This window comes from Ranitomeya variabilis, chromosome 1 (genome assembly GCF_051348905.1).
Source record: "Ranitomeya variabilis isolate aRanVar5 chromosome 1, aRanVar5.hap1, whole genome shotgun sequence".
Taxonomy (NCBI): Eukaryota; Metazoa; Chordata; class Amphibia; order Anura; family Dendrobatidae; genus Ranitomeya; species Ranitomeya variabilis.
The window spans coordinates 875,207,962-875,228,664 of NC_135232.1; the positions used below are offsets into that span (position 1 = coordinate 875,207,962).

General features: G+C 40.9%; 1 protein-coding gene across 1 annotated transcript in view; it reads left to right on the forward strand.

The window, feature by feature from the left end:
* LOC143788238 (NADP-dependent alcohol dehydrogenase-like) overlaps window positions 1–20,703 on the forward strand; it is a 58,301-nt gene that overhangs the window by 13,980 nt on the left and 23,618 nt on the right. The window contains exons 3-5 of the mRNA XM_077277755.1: window positions 7,322–7,460; window positions 9,256–9,343; window positions 11,939–12,161. Of these exons, the coding sequence (XP_077133870.1) occupies window positions 7,322–7,460; window positions 9,256–9,343; window positions 11,939–12,161 (450 nt within the window). The remainder of the gene's footprint in view (window positions 1–7,321; window positions 7,461–9,255; window positions 9,344–11,938; window positions 12,162–20,703) is intronic.

The window sequence follows — 20,703 nt, forward strand, 5'->3', positions numbered from 1 at the left end:
TCTGCCAGCTGACGTACTATTCCATCAGTTGGCAGATTCTGCGTGTGCATGTTAAATGCCGCTGTCAGAGTTTAACAGAGGCATTTAACATGTTAATAGCGGCAGGTGGATCATGATTCCATCTGCGGCTCTTAGGAGCAAATGACAGCTGATCAAATCAGCTGTCATGTGCTGGAAAAGGTGCAGGCTCATCCCAGGAGCCCGAACCAAGCAGGGGGAGCGTCCAGTGTCAGATATATCCGTCACTGAACTTTAAGGGGTTAAAACTTTTTTCTTACACTGCAATATGATATGACAGTCATCATAAATCTGACTAGTGTTTTATTTTACATGTATTTTTGGTGACTTTAAAAAAAAAAAAAAAAGTAATAATTGTTACATTTTATACATGCGTTGAAATGCTGCATTTCACACACATTTTTATTATAGGCATATTTAAGTATCCATATTAGTCACAATAACCAGATCTGTTTACCAACCAGAATGCTATGCTATGCTAGCCTGAGTCAAGTTTGGTATAATCATGAGAAGTCTAAGCACCGAGTCTGCATTATGAATGCAATACGATACTTGCAATAAGGCCCACAGAAAGTTTTATAACAAAAGGATGTCTACTGGCCTCCCTGTAGGCTGGCATATGCCTGTACACCACTTATTGGACTGTATAGGTAATAACAGCAGACTGACCTTTCCATTTATAGAGATACACATGCAGTATACAGTAATATTTTTTTTTTTGCTTGTTTGTCTTTTATTCTATTGGGATCCTATGGAGGATTTTCTTTAAAGGTGTACTGGACTTGGGGTGCAATTCTGCATTCTCCAATGCTAGTACCGAAAGTGGGCGGTCATGTTACCGCAAGTATTCAATTTGCAAACTTTTGACCACATTCTGCCTAGACATGTCCAGGCTTACGTAATACATTTGCAATTTTCATATTTCCTGCTTGGCCTCTTTTAGTTCACTGGATGAGGACAAGCAGATGTAGTTGGAATGTGGATGGAAGTATGCAATATGCACATACAGTATAATAACAAAAGCTTGTGGGCCCCAATGCTATCATAGGCCCTTAATAGTATTAGTTCTGTCAAATGTGTAAAATGAACCTTTCAGACCCTCCTAGCTTCCAGGGATTGGGTGCGACCGAAGCCTGTCCACCCATTATAGTTAAGCCCCCAGGTAGGCCTAAGGACAATTTGAAATGTTACATAGGTAAGTGCCACATGACTGTAATTGTGCTATAGGCTAGATTGAAATTTGTGTTGGAGAATATATTATGAGCTTTCATCGCACATTTTATAATATGTTCCAAATGCAAAACTATTCTGGTAAAGTGGAGGACACCATTATGGAAACCATAATGTCATTTAAAGGATCACTTCCGTTCATCGTTTTTCTAATATGCAACAGAATGGACTTCATAATGCTCATGTAAACTCAGCCTTATTTTTAAGCACCTTATAGCATGTCTGTATTTGCACGTTGGCTGTACAACGCATCTCTTAAGTAGAGATGACCATACAGATAATTGTACATGCTCTTTGCACAAAACCCAACTGTGCACGTGAGTCCTAACTTTGCCTTTACCCAAATCCTTCATCTTTGTGTGCTGATATTTTCTCTACAATCCCTGCCCCAACAGGTTTGTTGGCAGTTGGCTGAGAGATCTTCTAAAGGATGAGGTGTGTCGCCCATCTGCACATCTTTGGCAGCCATAGTACAGTTATACAATCAGCAGTACATGTTGTGTTGGCAGAATGCCGAGATGGAGGGAAGCTGATGCACACTGTTATTCTAGTGTTTGCACACAGCAGGGGTGAGGTAACCACCAAACTTTCAGTACAATTTTCTTTAATAACTGATACTGAGCTCTTACACATTTTTGTTTGAGATGTTGTTTTTATGTATCAAGACATTTGGATATTATTTATCGTACTTGTTACTCCAATGGCTGAGTTCTGTATGGGTGTCTCTTCACTTGAAAGAACTGGGTTCACACTGAGTATTTGGTGAGTTTTTGATGTTGCAGATTTTTTGCACTTATTTGCTAAATTAGGCTGCTTGCATTTTTTCATTGCATTTTATTACGTGTGTTTTTATCACATTTTTGACACTGCAATTTTTGTCTCTTGTTGGTATGTCAAATGTAAAACCTAAGTTGCTATGTATTTGTTATTTCCTGGCACTTGGATCTGACAACTTTATTGACAGTCATGTGCGGATTACATGCATTTTTGAGGAGTGTCTGCGGCGAAAATGTACTTAAAATTCACATGCGTTTTTTACCTGTGGATTATCTGCATCTAATGCAAATCTAAGGGAAAAATCCACACATGATACCCAAGGTTCTTGTAAGAGAAATTGCGGTACGTTTTTCAAATCCACAACGTGTCAGGGTATGTGCACACGTCAGGATTTCTTGCAGAAATTTCCTGAAGAAAACCGGAAATTTTCTGCAAGAAATCCGCATTTTTTTTTTTGCGGTTTTTTTTTCACTTTTTTTTTTTAGCATTTTGCAAGCGAAATTAGCTTGCAGAATGCTAACGTTTTCCAAGCGATCTGTAGCATCGCTTGGAAAACTGACTGACAGGTTGGTCACAACTTTTTACTATAGATGCTGCCTATGCAGCATCAATAGTAAAAGATAGAATGTTTAAAAATAATAAAAAAAATAAAAAAATGGTTATACTCACCTGCAGACAGCCGATCTCCTCAGCGGCTTCCGTTCCTATAGATGGTGTGTGTGTGCAGGACCTTCGATGACGTCGCGGTCACGCGACCAATCTCTAGACCGCGACGTCATCGCAGGTCCTTCACACACACCATCTATGGGAATGGAAGCGGCAGCATACACCGCTGAGAGGCGGGAAGACTCCGGGGCTATCGAAGGTGAGTATATGACTATTTTTTATTTTAATTCTTTTTTGTTTACCAATTATATGGTGCCCAGTCCGTGGAGGAGAGTCTCCTCTCCTCCACCCTGGGTACCAACCGCACATAATCTGCTTACTTCCCGCATGGTGTGCACAGCCCCGTGCGGAAAGTAAGCAGATCAATGCACTCCTAGGTGTGCGGAATCCCTGCAATTCCGCAATTTTAATGAACATGTTGCTTTCTTTTCCGCGATGCGATTTTTTTCGCGGAAAAAAATGCAACATTTGCACAAGAAATGCGGAATACACTGTAAATTATAGGAGGCATATGTAAGCGTGTTTTTCACGTTTTTATAGCGAAAAAACGCGAAAAAAATGCAAAAAATACTGAACGTGTGCACATGGCCTCAGAGTAAAAAAAAACTGAAACCAAAAGCCTAAAGAGATGACCTGGAATATAAATTGGTGTGCATGCAACATGTAGGCACATGTTCACACTGGCGACTAAACAGAAACCCAGGATAAAAACATAATAAGCAAACACGCTGCAGTAAATAAATAACAATAGTGAATGAAAACAATATCGGGTGCTTAGTTAGCATAATTTTTGACAAAAAAAAAGTATAAAAATATAGATTGTGAACCCTCGCGGGCAGTCGTGACTAGTCAATAGTCGTGACTTGTATTGTTTAAGATTACTCTACTTGTTTTTTATTATGTATACCCCTCCTCACATGTAAAGCACCATGGAATATATGGCGCTTTAATAATAAATAAACAATAATAATCGTAATGATTGTAAAAGCCATTTCACCATGTATAGGTTTCTTGCTTCAGTTTTGTTTGTTTTTTGCCCTCTTCAAATAAAAGTATTGCCTCCCTTTCCTTTGAGCTGGACATTATATTCATGCCCTTAGGGTACTGTCACACTCTGCAACTTTCCAACGATCACGACCAGCGATACAACCTGGCCGTGATCGTTGGAAAGTCATTGTGTGGTCGCTGGGGAGCTGTCACACAGACCGCTCTCCAGCGACCAACGATGCCGAGGTCCCGGGTAACCAGGGTAAACATCGGGTTACTAAGCGCAGGGCTGCGCTTAGTAACCCGATGTTTACCCTGGTTACCAGCGTAAAAGTAAAAAAAAAAAAAAAAAACGTACATACTCACATTCCGGTGTCCTTCAGGTCCCTTGCCGTCTGCTTCCCGCTCTGACTGAGTGCCGCCGTAAAGTGAAAGCAGATCACAGCGGTGACGTCACCGCTGTGATCTGCTCTTACTTTCCGGCTGGCAGTCAGTAATAACGACGAAATAAAGTTCCAAATGATCTGCTACGACGTACGATTCTCAGCGGGGTCCCTGATCGCAGTAGCGTGTCAGACACAGCGATATCGTATGGATATCGCTGGAACGTCACGGATCGTACCGTCGTAGCGACCAAAGTGCCACTGTGTGACAGTACCCTTATTCACATTACATCACTTGACAAATGGTAAGGTTTTAATACTAGAGGTTAGGACCATCCCGAATAGGGTCACCATGACGTAGCTGAATAACTTATACTTTTTTGTATCAAAATTATATCAACTTGGCACCCTATATTATTTTCACGTACTATTGCTATTAATTTACTGCACAGTATTTGCTTATTATGTTTTTATCTTGGGTTAACTTAAAAAAAGCACAGTGTGCATGAGATTTCTATAAATCCCATTCACTTGCCTGAAATCGTAAGATGCTATGATTTTTGTGCACAGCCCCTAGTTTTTGATGAGGTGCAGCAGAAAAGATATTCTACGCATTCCTTTAGATGGCTCCAGTAATTTTTAGTTTATTGACAATTGACTTATTTTGAACTTTTTTCTAGTGGATTCAGAAGACAAAAAAAAGGCAATTCAAAGATTTTCACCTCCGATGTTGAGGCCCAAGCATTACCTTGATCTGTCTGGTGTGGTCCAGGCATTATCCTTGTTAGGCCAGAGTCACACTAGCGTGCAATACTGATGACTGCTATGCGAGAAAACATCACTTAGCACTCTGACAAGTGTTTTCTTCATTTCTGCCCATTGAGCCATTAAATTCCTGTAGAAAAGCAGTGAGAAATGTAAAGCCATATGGATGTCCTACAGATGTCATACAGATACATAGGTGCAAGAAAATCTCATCATCCCATTACACACTGATGACCATACAGAGAACATTTGTGCGACTCCGGCCTGAGTCTGAGGTTCCCATAGAAAAAACATTTCAGAAGTGCTCCTGTGACAGATCAACTATTGTATAGGGGCCTCATGTGACATGACACATCAATGTAGGATCTGTGACTGTAGAACACAGAAGCATAGAGTCAGGGTTGACAGGGTTGATTCTTTTTGGCACTATGTAACTTACAGATGTGTATCTGATATGCTTATGTGCCACTTGAAAGCCCAGAGGGGCTGTCCCAAAAATTGCTGAGGGGTTCCACTGATAAAACCCCACCGATCAAGAGCAGGGAGGATCCTGTAACCCTTGTTTCAATAAAGTGGCTTCCTCCTTGTACCAGTTTATAGGATTTATGAAAATGATGGTGCGCTTGGCTATATCCATCAGATTCCGAAAGAAAATAAATAATATAGATGCACGTACTAAAACATATTGTATCCTCGTCAGTGTTCCATGGCATGACCACTAACACTGACTTAGATTGGATGTTGATTTAGCTCATCTGCATTGCTTATATCTTCCTCACATCCATAAAAATATAAATAAGTAGAGAAAAGAATTAAGGGAATAGATAAACACCACTATTTAAGGAGAGACTGATGAGCTGATTACCAGGGACCGGGCTTCTCCTGCTCTCAGGGGTATGCTGCTATCACAGCGGGAAGCAATGGCCACTCGCTCATTTTAAATCTTCATGATCAGGAAAAAGAATCTGGCACAATTGGATATTTGGCATTGCACCCAATTAGAGTTCATTTAAGGACATCTCACATAAATCATTCTTTGATCGTTTTCTCAAAGCCCTGTTGTTCTTGTCTTAAGAATCATTGTATAATCTGAAAGTCTTTATGCTGCCATTATACTTTATTTACACATAAAATTGTATCAGAAAATGCCCCAAAAAACAAAAATATGTTGACCCTTATTATCCAGATAACTGAAAAACCACATCATCGTCATCTACCAAAGTTGTAAGAAATCCATATATATTTTTTAGTATAAGTGCTGGAGAATGTGGAATATGAATTTAATGAAATCCCTGTTTGTTCAAGGGTTAGGACTTAAAGGGGCGACTGAGATTGACAGCTCTGTGTACTCAGTTACATATGTCTATCAGTCACTGTTTAGGACCACCCTTAACTACTATATTAATTTGAACCAACAAGATAAAGTGACTTTAAAGCACAGTCATTACTAATAATCACATAAGTTGGGCCCTCAACAATGTCTGACAATAAGCATTTAATGGTCAGTAACTCTGTAACTATTTAGATTTACATCCTTTGCACTAATTTTGATAAGTTTAATCAAGTCATGAAATCATATCTATTTCACCCTATTAACTGGATAGCATTTTTAACTGTATTTAACTAGTTTGAGGGAGTATTTTTTCCCCCTAATATGAAGTAATTAGTATCTGCTTCATGGGATTATTGCCTTTCTGGATCAACATGTTAGTCTATAGGTGGAACTCGATTGACTTATGTCTGCCTTCAGCCTTATAACTCTGAAACTAAATAAAGTTAGTATAAAATGGTGGTCTTGTTAATGTTAGCAGTGAACAGTACAAGATGAAAAAGTGACCTTTATGTTGTTACACATAAGCTGCTCAATAATCTATTTAACAGGGTACAGGTAAGTCTTTATTTCCAGTGTCAACCATTAAAATTAAGAAGTCAATAAGTTAAATAATTCCAAACTAGCCCACAATCCATAAAGCATACTCAAATGTAAAATTTAACCTTTAAACCACTTTGTATTGTAATTTACTTCTAAATAATTTTCAAGCATCGCAAGGAGATTGGGAGTTTATTCTACTTCTACAGTTCAGGCTATGTGGTAAGCTTTTCGGCTCCCTCTAGTGGTGGCTGAAGGAACCAGAATGTCATCATTGGGAGATCTCTAATCTTTGTAAAGATTCAGAAACCAATAAGCACATAATTGTGACTAATCTGAGGTTGAAGTGATTGTCTCATGAAAGCAATCAATGTTCATATATCCCATGGGCACGCATGGTATTCTTTGGCATTTGCCTAGTGTTGGGAACCAGATCAGCAGATTTCCGGAGGGGTTCCAAGCCAAAAGGGCTTGTCTCATGACGGATAAAAATTATTCAATGTAAACTGATGCAAATAAGTCTGGTATAAGAAAGTTGGTTGTCCAGCAAACATCTGAGAGACAATTCTGTTTTCACCTACTCTGAAAAATGCTAAATATTTTGTATATTTCTCACTTTACGCAGATTATTTCTTCTGGTATTTGTGGATCTGATAAGAGCGCACTTAATCAAATAATACAAACAAATTTCCCAGTGATTTTGGGTCATGAAGCCATTGGAGTGGTTGAGAGCATAGGTGATGGAGTCACCAACGTTAAACCAGGTGAGTCAAAAGCAATCTAGTGTTTTATGAAGGATTTATGCATATGTAAGTGCAAAAAGGTCATTGAAGAGGTCATCTGGTAACCAGATATTGATGACTCGGGTCACTCAACTGTTTTTCTCTCATCCGAGAAATTTGGTTTGAATGTGTGTGGACAGAGTGTGTGGACAGAGTGTGTGGACAGAGTGTGTGGACAGAGTGTGTGGACAGAGTGTGTGGACAGAGTGTGTGGACAGAGTGTGTGGACAGAGTGTGTGGACAGAGTGTCTCTGATGTGGAGGATAAAAAAAAATAAAAATTCTCCATTCAGTGAATGTGGAACTCCAGTTGGATGACATTCGAGTGCCATCCATTTTTTTTTCATGGACCCCTAGTCTTAAATAGTCGACTGTGTTATGATTATCAAAGGCGAGTCGTGCTTGCTGAAATTTATTTTTTTCCTCAGACCATGTTGAACTGTGATATGTGCACTGCCTCATTGAATAACATAAGGGCGAGTGCTATCAATCAAAACCATGGCTAGCACTTGTCAGATTGCTATGGTCATCTGTATGATCCCTTAGGCCTCCCAATGATCAGCTGGTAAATGGCTAAATGAAAACACCTTACAATAGCTACACTCCACTATCAGAACACAGGAGGGTATTTTGAAGAAAGTTGCTGATATTATGGGTTATGATAGTGATCATAATAATACATTTACATTGTAAGACAATAACTCAAGCTAACAAACAGTTAGCGAAGTTAGCAGGTACAAATATATTAACAACACTCAAATCTTTGCTGGAATAGAAAAAAGTTTCCATAGGTTCATACATACTGGATAAAGGGTAGATGGAGTCTGCAGCACAAGAGCAATCACTAGGAATAAAACAAGGAAAACTAGTGTGTGTCAGAAAACTCTCAGTAGACATCTTCAAGATTCAAAGGCACGGGCTCACAACCACGGGTTAAAAATTACAGGTCCAGAAATAGAATTCAGATCTGGAGCAGAATACAGTTCCAGACCTGAGGATTAGACACCATTTTAAAGGTACCAAAAAATACAGGTGTAGTCTAGGACTCGGGGTGCAGGATCAGCCACCACGCCGTTATCTTTTTGTTGCGAACAGTCCTCTTCTGCCCTATATTTGCAGGACAATTACACAATTGACCGATGATTAATGGATGAGACTGCGACTGTTACTACAATTATTAGGCTGGTTATTGGACAACTAACAGTGAGCATATACACCTCCAATTCCAACGCATGGAACACACACACCTCAGTACGGTCACGGCTAACTCTGAGATTCAACTCAGGATGTGTTTCCTGGGGACAAAGTACACTTCTCCACTTCCCCATCTCCAATGAGTATCAATTTGTGGAGATCTATTCTTTCCTCAGTATTGTATAGTTTTTATGTTCGCCATTGTGGGCAAAGGTTATGCATTATTAAGTTATAGTTATAGTTAAGTTGGTTATAAAGATTATTATTATGATTTATTCACTCATTTAGCCAGTACAGCAGCATCAGCCTCAGCCTGTCCAAAGTTTTCTCAGACTGTTGACAAAGGCTTTAGATGAACTGCAATACATCCTATAGTACATCAGTGAATAAATAAGCAAAGTCCCTAATCCACCCTAAACACGGGGCTAAGGGTGGCCGGAATTTATTGATCAGAATGATAGTGAAAATGGGATCATTTATGCTAAATAACCTAAAGCAACCTGAAAGCAGATCAAAATCATTGCAGCACTTTTTGAAACCATTAATCACTATTATACTAAAACTGTCTTCTACTTTCTTCATAGGTGACAAAGTCATCCCACTGTTTGTCCCACAATGTGGATCATGCAGAGCTTGCGATGGCCCACACAGTAACATCTGCAAAAAATTTGAGTAAGTAAAGTGTTTATACAGCTATCAACTGACATTAACCTACTGAAAAGTAATCCAACAAAATATTTCCTGTTTTCATCCAGATCAAGTAATTTCAGAAACCATACTTTAATTCAAAAAATGCTCCTGTAGCTGTGGCCCTAAATTGAGGGAAAATAATATGAATAAAATTTACTGTTTGTTTACCGTGTACTAAAGGAAAGGCACTATAATTAAATGTACTGGAGAAATAGTTTTAAGCACCATTATTTCAACCACAAATGCAAAAATTAAGATATTTTATGCTCAATACAGCCAGTTGATGGTAAGCCGCCTTCTTTCTTATAAGGAACCTGATATCTGATACATGCTGCCCAATGTGTGTGCAGCAAGTATCAAGCACTGACTGTAGTGTGAACATAGCCATATAGGTTTGTGTCTGAAATTCTGTGTCGTTTCAGAGAATAACATACTTTTAATAGCCGCCGGGAATGAGCTGTGTGGCAGACTTGACAGACAGGCAGGTCCAAGGCAGCTTCTCCCTGGCTGCCCCCTGTGACTGACAAGTCTCAGCCACTGCCTGATACATGCTGCTCAAAGATTGGGCAGCATGTATCAGGTTGACTTTAAATAAATAAAACCTCTAATGAACCATGATGTGCAAATAGTCCATTGTCTTATGCATTCACAAATCACAAAATTGGAACCACCGATTATGCGACTTGGATCCATTGTGACAAAAAGAAACCTCTCAGCAGTGCAATACATGGGGAATGTGTAGAGCAAAAGAGGCCAAACACACAGATGTATGTGTGTTTGTGTTTTTTTTTTTATACATACAGCTCTAGTAAAAATTAAGAGACCACTGCAAAATGTTCAGTTTGTCTGATTTTTCTCTTTATTGGTATATTTTTGAGTAAAATGTAAATTGTTCTTTTATTCTATAAACTTCTGACATGTCTCCGAATTTCCAAGCAAATTCTGTTTTTTTTTTCTGAAATAGAAAAATGGTCAAAATTAAAAAAACAAAAAACAACCCAGTGCTTTCAGACCTCAAATAATGCAAAGAAAACAAGTTCATAAACATTTAGAAACAACAATACTAAAGTTTTAACTCAGGAAGAGTTCAGAAATCAATATTTTGTGGAATAACCATGATTTTTAATCACAGCTTTCATGCGTCTTGGCATGCTTTCCACCAGTCTTTCACACTGCTTTTGGTGCAAAAATGTAAGCAGTTCTTCTTTGTTTGATGGCTTGTGACTATCCATCATCCTCTTGATTACATTCCAGAGGTTTTCAGTGGGGTTCAGGTCTAGAGATTGGGCTGCCCATGGCAGGGTTTTGATGTGGTGGTCTCTTAATTTTTGCCAGAGCTGTATATACCATAAACATTGAGAAAGATTATATATAGATATATGGGAAAAAATTCAGTGTAACTTATTCATGGCAATATCTTCTCATTCTTGGCTTAATAGTGAAGGGGGTGGTCCTAATCATTGATTGACAGTCTCCCATGTGTAAACGGACATACAAAAATGGCTGTCAATCACTGACTTAGGACTTCCCAGTGGGCCCCTAGCATAGATTTTAATAAGCAAAATATTGAATGTATTCCCATAAATATATAATATATAAGCTGCTTAGCTACTGCTGCTCTATACCATGCTGCCTGCATATAAGATGCCATTGCCTGGATTCATCATTTGCCTGTTTTTTATTTATTTATTTTCCAAGTCACTTTTCTATTCGTTTTTGTCTTGTTTTTTTTTTTTATTACTGTTTTTTTTTTGGGCACAAATTCGCTTGCTCATAATTCTTGAATTTTGCACAAATTAAATAAGTTATTTTTTTTCCTATTTTTGACTCGTTTTGTTAGTTATTAGTATTACTGAAAAAAAAAGTTGCACGTTTTCCTAACTGGAGCAAAAATGTCACCAAAATAACTGGATTATCAGACGAGAACTGGAGTATATTTGTGCCACATTTTGAAACTTTTTAAAAAGTCGCATTTGATGAATCAGTAAAAATCAGAAAAAAGCAAAATAAACTTTTAGATAAGGCAAAAATAGTTTGAATTTGTTTCAAATCAAAAAGTCAATAAAAGAGAGGTATTCATGCAAAAAAACTGGTGAAAATGCATTGATGAATTGAGCATGTATGATGTTAGTTTTCCTTTAAAATAGGATAGTATTTCTAAAACAATCTGTCTAAGGTGGTGATTCATACAAAAAAAAAATGATTCCGTGAATATGGAATCATTATTTTACAACTGCAAAATTTTTTGCATGATTTTTGAAGTTGCATCTAATTTTTAAATTTTAGAAATGTATTGGTTATGAAGCTAATAAAATGTATTTTATTGTACAATTTCTATACTATTTCTGATCTATATTTAGAAATTCAACACGTTTCATTATTTCTAACTGCAAGTAGAGTCCTTAGAATTTGTGATTAATTAAAAAAAAGTATAGTTGGAAATGTGAAAAAAAAAAATTGCATCTTTCATTGTTTATTATACAATCTTTTTTGCTAAAAATAATTCTAACAGTTAAATAATTACTTTGATAATTATTAGCTATTTATTAATTTTTTTTCTACTTTTCATACTAATAGGTTTGCATTTGGAGCTCAATCAGGACTGATGGAGGATGGTACAAGCAGATTCACCTGTAAAGGAAAACTGATTTATCAGTACGCCAGCACAAGTACATTTACTGAATACACTGTGGTGTCTGACATTTGTGTTGCCAAAGTGGATGCCCGTGCCCCTGTTGAAGTTTGTCTTATAGGCTGTGGATTTGCTACTGGATATGGTGCAGCTGTCAACACTGCTAAGGTACGGTTCGAATTTTCATGTAATATTCTTAGTTCATAAAATATTTTATAATGCTGCATTCAAAGACCTTGAGGTGTTTGCAGTTCTAGCAGGGATAAGTGACTGAGAATAACTTTAAGGATATCTGTCATCAGGTTTTTGCTACCCTATCTGAGAGCAGCATGATATAAGGGCAGAGACCCTGATTCTAACGAGTTATTACTGCTTGCTGCAGTTTTGATAAAATCCCTCTTTCTCTGCTGATGATTTAGCAGTTCTCTAAATGCTGAGCCTTGTATAACCCCGCCCACATCAATGATTGGCAGCTTTCTGCATGCACTGTGCAGAGGCAGAAAGCTGCCACTCAGTGATAGAGTAAGGCTATATAGAGCTCATGAATATGGAGAACTACATGAAAGCAGGTGTATTAGTCCTCTGGTGATGAAGCAGTGATTTTATTAGCAAATGAAATTATCAAAACTGTCAGCCATGGACCGGGGTGGGCTCCACAGGATACAGAGAAGCCATGGACAAGGACAGCTGTAAACGCTAAACTTGTCAAATTAACTTTTACTGTTAAACTCAGACTGGTTATGCTTCCACTAACCAACAAAATGTAACCTATTAATTTACACATGGTCCGAACTGACTGGCACCACTGTGCTGCGTCACTCAGTAGGCATGGAAATGTTGACTACCTTACCATAATTTGGCTAGTTGTGCACTCGCCTAGTGCGGCTACTGAGTATTTACCTGGAAAACTAGAACAATTATAAGAAAGGCAGGGGTGGCCCATTGGTGATGCAGCAGAGCAGTCTACAAACTCAACAAAACTACTCTAAACCCACTAGGTAGAACCCAGTTATTGAAATTTATGCCGTCAAGTTCACTTCAAGTACCATGTGAGTGCAATAGGCCGCTCCTCCGAACACCTCTGTATACTTTTAATGCTGTAGTCTCCTTAAGCCAATAATGGTTCACGCTGAGTCTCATGGGTACTGATGTATTCAAGTGTCTGTATCTGCCTGAGTTTGGCACCAAACTAAGTATACGTGCTCGCTCCCACCATAATCCTCATGGTGGGCCTGAGCTCAGGACTTGCCGACCTGGTCGCTGTGTCATTGCAGAGCCCTCCTGGACGATGGCTATTTGACCAAGGGATGATGAGATAGTAACCAGTGTCGCACCACAGATGACTTGCTAGAGGGCCCTACGGTTACATCACGGATGGTGCTTGACAGAAACGTCACACGTCCTCCTCCCTCCAGCTCTCTCCTCGCTCTCCTAAGATGGCGATGAACCAACCCCCTTCCTGTCAGGCACTTCCTCCCAATTGTTTGCACTGCCCCCTGGCATGGGGCTCTGTCTGGTTCTGGCCAAATGGCAGTTCAGCAGAACAGAGTTCATTTAACATAACACCAGTCTGTCACCAAAATAGTGGTTTCTATTTCTCCTCACAGAACTGGTTAACTGTCTCTATCTTAACCCCTTAACGACCTTTGACGCATACGCTGCGTCATGAAAGTCGGTGCCTTCACGACCTGTGACGCAGCGTATGCGTCATGGAGGGATCGCGCTCCTGCAGATCGGGTGAAAGGGTTAACTCCAATTTCACCCGATCTCCAGGAACAGGGGGAGTGGTGCTTCAGCCCAGGGGGGGTGGCTTCACCCCCCCCGTGGCTACGATCGCTCTGATTGGCAGTTTCACTTTCAACAGCCAATCAGAGCGATTTGTAATATTTCACCCCAAAAAACGGTGAAATATTACAATCCAGCCATGGCCGATGCTGCAATATCATCGGCCATGGCTGGAAAACCTAATCTGCCCCCACCCCACCCCACCGATCGCCCCCCCAGTGCTCCGGTGCGCGGTCCACCCCCCTAATTCGTTCTGTCCGCTCCTCCATTCTCCTGTCCGCTCCCCCCGTGCTCCGGTGCCCCCTCCCTGTGCTCCGGTCCCCCCCCCCTGTGCTCCGGTCCCCCCCCCGTGATCCGATCACCCCCCCTTCATACTTCCCGGGCCTCCCGATGTCCGTCCGGCTTCTCCATGGGCGCCGCCATCTTCCAATATGGCGGGCGCATGCGCACTGCGCCCGCAGAGTCTGCCGGCTGGCAGATTCATTTCAGAAGTATTTTGATCACTGCGATATAGCCTATCACAGTGATCAAAATAAAAAAAAGTAAATGACCCCCCTTTATCACCCCCATAGGGACAATAATAAAAATAAATAAAATATTTTTTTTTTTTTCTGCTAGGGTTCGGGTTAGAACTAGGGTTAGAATTAGGGTTAGAATTAGGGGTAGGGTTAGGGTTAGGGGTAGGGTTAGGGCATGTGCACACAGTGCGGATTTGGCTGCGAATCCGCAGCGGATTGCCGCGGATCCGCAGCGGATCGGCCACGGATCCGCAGCGGATCCGCAGCGGATTGGCCGCTGCGAATTCGTAGCAGTTTTCCATCAGGTTTACAGTACCATGTACACCTATGGAAAACCAAATCCACTGTGCCCATGGTGCGGAAAATACCGTGCGGAAACGCTGTGTATTTTCCGCAGCATGTCAATTTTGTGCGGATTCCGCAGCGTTTTACACCTGTTCCTCAATAGGAATCCGCAGGTGAAATCCGCACAAAAAAACACTGGAAATCCGCTGTAAATCCGTAGGTAAAACGCAGTGCCTTTTACCTGCGGATTTTTCAAAAATGGTGCGGAAAAATCTCACACGAATCCGCAAAGTGGGCACATAGCCTTAGGGTTAGGGTTGGAATTAGGGCTAGGGTTGGAAATAGGGTTAAGATTAGGCTTGTGGTTAGGGTTAAGGATAGGGTTAGGGTTGTGTTGGGGTTACAGTTGTGGGTAGGGTTGGGATTAGGGTTAGGATTAGGGTTGGATTTAGGGTTACGGGTGTGTTGGGGTTAGGGTTGTGGTTAGGGGTGTGTTGGGGTTAGGGTTGTGATTAGGGTTATGGCTACAGTTGGGATTAGGGTTAGGGGTGTGTTGGGGTTAGTGTTGAAGTTAGAATTGAGGGGTTTCCACTGTTTAGGCACATCAGGGGTCTCCAAACGCAACATGGCGCCACCAATGATTCCAGCCAATCTTGCGTTCAAAAAGTCAAATTGTGCGCCCTCCCTTCCAAGCCCCGACGTGCGCCCAAACAGTGGTTTACCCCCACATATGGGATACCAGCGTACTCAGGACAAACTGGGCAACAACTATTGGGGTCCATTTTCTCCTGTTACCCTTGCAAAAATAAAAAATTACTTGCTAAAACATAATTTTGAGGAAAGAACAATTATTTTTTATTTTCACGGCTCTACGTTATAAACTTATGTGAAACACTTGGGGGTTGAAAGTGCTCACCACACATCTAGATAAGATCCTTTTGGGGTCTAGTTTCCAAAATGGGGTCACTTGTGGGGTGTTTCTACTGTTTAGGCACATCAGGGGCTCTGCAAATGCAACGTGACGCCCGCAGACCATTCCATCAAAGTCTGCATTTCAAATGTCACTACTTCCCTTCCGAGCCCTGACGTGCGCCCAAACAGTGGTTTACCCCCACATATGGGGTACCAGCGTACTCACAACAAACTGGGCAACAAATATTGGGGTCCATTTCTCCTGTTACCCTTGTGAAAATAAACAATTGCTTGCTAAAACATCTTTTTTGAGGAAAGAAAAAATGATTTTTTATTTTCACGGCTCTGCGTTGTAAACTTCTGTGAAGCACTTGGGGGTTGAACGTGCTCACCACACATCTAGATAAGTTCCTTGGGGGGTCTAGTTTCCAAAATGGGGTCACTTGTGGGGGGTTTCTACTGTTTAGGCACATCAGGGGCTCTGCAAACATAACATGATTCCCGCAGACCATTCCATCAAAGTCTGCACCTTAGGGTTGGAATTAGGGCTAGGGTTGGAAATAGGGTTAAGATTAGGCTTGTGGTTAGGGTTAAGGATAGGGTTAGGGTTGTGTTGGGGTTACAGTTGTGGGTAGGGTTGGGATTAGGGTTAGGATTAGGGTTGGATTTAGGGTTACGGGTGTGTTGGGGTTAGGGTTGTGGTTAGGGGTGTGTTGGGGTTAGGGTTGTGATTAGGGTTATGGCTACAATTGGGATTAGGGTTAGGGGTGTGTTGGGGTTAGTGTTGAAGTTAGAATTGAGGGGTTTCCACTGTTTAGGCACATCAGGGGTCTCCAAACGCAACATGGCGCCACCAATGATTCCAGCCAATCTTGCGTTCAAAAAGTCAAATTGTGCGCCCTCCCTTCCAAGCCCCGACGTGCGCCCAAACAGTGGTTTACCCCCACATATGGGATACCAGCGTACTCAGGACAAACTGGGCAACAACTATTGGGGTCCATTTTCTCCTGTTACCCTTGCAAAAATAAAAAATTACTTGCTAAAACATAATTTTGAGGAAAGAACAATTATTTTTTATTTTCACGGCTCTACGTTATAAACTTATGTGAAACACTTGGGGGTTGAAAGTGCTCACCACACATCTAGATAAGATCCTTTTGGGGTCTAGTTTCCAAAATGGGGTCACTTGTGGGGTGTTTCTACTGTTTAGGCACATCAGGGGCTCTGCAAATGCAACGTGACGCCCGCAGACCATTCCATCAAAGTCTGCATTTCAAATGTCACTACTTCCCTTCCGAGCCCTGACGTGCGCCCAAACAGTGGTTTACCCCCACATATGGGGTACCAGCGTACTCACAACAAACTGGGCAACAAATATTGGGGTCCAATTTCTCCTGTTACCCTTGTGAAAATAAACAATTGCTTGCTAAAACATCTTTTTTGAGGAAAGAAAAAATGATTTTTTATTTTCACGGCTCTGCGTTGTAAACTTCTGTGAAGCACTTGGGGGTTGAACGTGCTCACCACACATCTAGATAAGATCCTTTTGGGGTCTAGTTTCCAAAATGGGGTCACTTGTGGGGTGTTTCTACTGTTTAGGCACATCAGGGGCTCTGCAAATGCAACGTGACGCCCGCAGACCATTCCATCAAAGTCTGCATTTCAAATGTCACTACTTCCCTTCCGAGCCCTGACGTGCGCCCAAACAGTGGTTTACCCCCACATATGGGGTACCAGCGTACTCACAACAAACTGGGCAACAAATATTGGGGTCCAATTTCTCCTGTTACCCTTGTGAAAATAAACAATTGCTTGCTAAAACATCTTTTTTGAGGAAAGAAAAAATGATTTTTTATTTTCACGGCTCTGCGTTGTAAACTTCTGTGAAGCACTTGGGGGTTGAACGTGCTCACCACACATCTAGATAAGTTCCTTGGGGGGTCTAGTTTCCAAAATGGGGTCACTTGTGGGGGGTTTCTACTGTTTAGGCACATCAGGGGCTCTGCAAACATAACATGATTCCCGCAGACCATTCCATCAAAGTCTGCATTCCAAATCGTCACTACTTCCCTTCCGAGCCCCGCCATGTGCCCAAACAGTGGTTTACCCCCACATATGGGGTATCAGCGTACTCAGGAGAAACTGGACAACAACTTTTGGGGTCAAATTTTTCCTGTTACCCTTGGGAAAATTAAAAAATTCTGGGCTAAAAAAATATTTTTCAGGAAAGAAAACACATTTTTTATTTTCACGTCTCTGCATTATAAACTTCTGTGAAGCACTTGGGGGTTCAAAGTGCTCACCACACATCTAGATAAGTTCCCTTGGGGGTCTAGTTTCCAAAGTGGGGTCAATTGTGGGGAGTTCCTACTGTTTAGGCACATCAGGGGCTCTGCAAACGCAACGTGACGCCCGCAGAGCATTCCATTAAAGTCTGCATTTCAAAACGTCACTACTTCCCTTCCGCTCCCCGACGTGTGCCAAAACAGTGGTTTACCCCCACATTTGGGGTATCAGCGTACTCAGGAGAAACTGCACAACAACTTTTGGGGTCCAATTTCTCCTGTTACCCTTGGGAAAATAAAAAATTGTGGGTTAAAAAATCATTTTTGAGGAAAGAAAAATAATTTTATATTTTCATGGCTCTGCGTTATAAACTTCTGTGAAGCACTTGAGGGTTCAAAGTGCTCACCACACATCTAGATTAGTTCCTTGGGAGGTCTAGTTTCCAAAATGGGGTCAATTGTGTGGGAGCTCCAATGTTTAGGCACACAGGGGCTCTCCAAACGCGACATGGTGTCCGCTAATGATTAGAGCTAATTTTCCATTCAAAAAGCCAAATGGCGTGCCTTCCCTTCCGAGCCCTGCCGTGCGCCCAAACAGTGGTTTACCCCCACATATGGGGTATCATCGTACTCAGGACAAACTGGACAACAACATTTGGGGTCCAATTTCTCCTATTATCCTTGGGAAAATAAAAAACTCCGGGCTAAAAATCATTTTTGAGGAAAGAAAAATATTTTTTTATTTTCATGGCTCTGCGTTATAAACTTCTGTGAAGCACCTGGGGGTTTTAAGTGCTCACTATACATCTAGATTAGTTCCTTGGGGGGTCTAGTTTCCAAAATGGGGTCACTTGTAGGGGAGCTCTAATGTTTAGGCACACAGGGGCTCTCCGAACGCAACATGGTGTCCACTAACGATTGGAGCTAATTTTCCATTGAAAAAGTCAAATGGCGCGCCTTCCCTTCCAAGCCTTGCCGTGCACCCAAACAGTGGTTTACCCCCACATATGAGGTATTGGCGTACTCAAGAGAAATTGCCCAACAAATTTTAGGATCCATTTTATCCTGTTGCCCATGTGAAAATGAAAAAATTGAGGCTAAAAAAATGTTTTTGTGAAAAAAAAGTACTTTTTCATTTTTTACGGATCAATTTGTGAAGCACCTGAGAGTTTAAAGTGCTCACTATGCATCTAGATAAGTTCCTTGGGGGGTCTAGTTTCCAAAATGGGGTCACATGTGGGGGAGCTTCAATGTTTAGGCACACAGGGTCTCTCCAAACGCGACATGGTGTCCGCTAACGATGGAGATAATTTTTCATTCAAAAAGTCAAATGGCGCGCCTTCCCTTCCGAGCCTTGCCGTGCACCCAAACAGTGGTTTACCCCCACATATGAGGTATCGGCGTACTCAGGAGAAATTGCCCAACAGATTTTAGGATCCATTTTATCCTGTTGCCCATGTGAAAATGAAAAAATTGAGGCTAAAAAAATTTTTTGTGAAAAAAAAGTACTTTTTCATTTTTACGGATCAATTTGTGAAGCACCTGGGGGATTAAAGTGCTCACTATGCATCTAGATAAGTTCCTTGGGGCGTCTAGTTTCCAAAATGGGGTCACTTGTGGGGGAGCTCCAATGTTTAGGCACACGGGGGCTCTCCAAACGCGACATGGTGTCCGCTAAAGATTGGAGCCAATTTTTCATTGAAAAAGTCAAATGGCGCTCCTTCGCTTCCGAGCCCTGCCGTGCCCACAAACAGTGGTTTACCCCCACATATGAGGTATCAACGTACTCAGGACAAATTGGACAACAACTTTTGTGGTCCAGTTTCTCCTTTTACCCTTGGGAAAATAAAAAAATTGTTGCTAAAAGATCATTTTTGTGACTAAAAAGTTAAATGTTCACTTTTTCCTTCCATGTTGCTTCTGCTGTTGTGAAACACCTGAAGGGTTAATAAACTTCTTGAATGTGGTTTTGAGCACCTTGAGGGGTGCAGTTTTTAGAATGGTGTCACTTTTGGGTATTTTCGGCCATATAGAACCCTGAAACTGACTTCAAATGTGAGGTGGTCCCTAAAAAAAATGGTTTTGTAAATTTTGTTGTAAAAATGAGAAATCACTGGTCAAATTTTAACCCTTATAACTTCCTAGCAAAAAAAAAATTTATTTCCAAAATTGTGCTGATGTAAAGTAGACATGTGGGAAATGTTATTTATTAACTATTTTGTGTCACATAACTCTCTGGTTTAACAGAATAAAAATTCAAAATGTGAAAATTGCGAAATTTTCAAAATTTTCGCCAAATTTCCGTTTTTTTCACAAATAAACTCAGAAATTATCGACCTAAATTTACCACTATCATGAAGCCCAATATGTCACGAAAAAACAATCTCAGAACCGCAAGGATCCGTTGAAGCGTTCCTGAGTTATTACCTCATAAAGGGACACTGGTCAGAATTGCAAAAAATGGCAAGGTCATTAAGGCCAAAATAGGCTGGGTCATGAAGGGGTTAAACTGGCTTGTGTAAGATTTTTATTCAGAGTCATTAAGCAGTTACAGGGGAAACAGTGGCCTCCTGTGGCTGGTGATTGGCACTGCAGGCAATAATATTCTCAATGTTAATACGGTATATACATTGCTAACGAAATAAAACAGCATCTGCAGATTACATGCAAACGGTTAATGGTAGGTAACGGCCAGCGGCATCACCTCACTTCTACAGCAATCTGCCAAGGGATTGAGACATCGCCTGAATCAGTGTCTCTGTCTCTACATTATGCTGCTCTCTGATTAGTTGTCAAACTGGTGACCGATTCCTTTTTTTCACTCAGATGTGTAGCGAGAAATTGAAAGTGAAATATGCACAACACAAAGTTATTTATTCTTTCTAGTCCTTTATAAATATACTAGATGGTGGCCCGATTCTAACG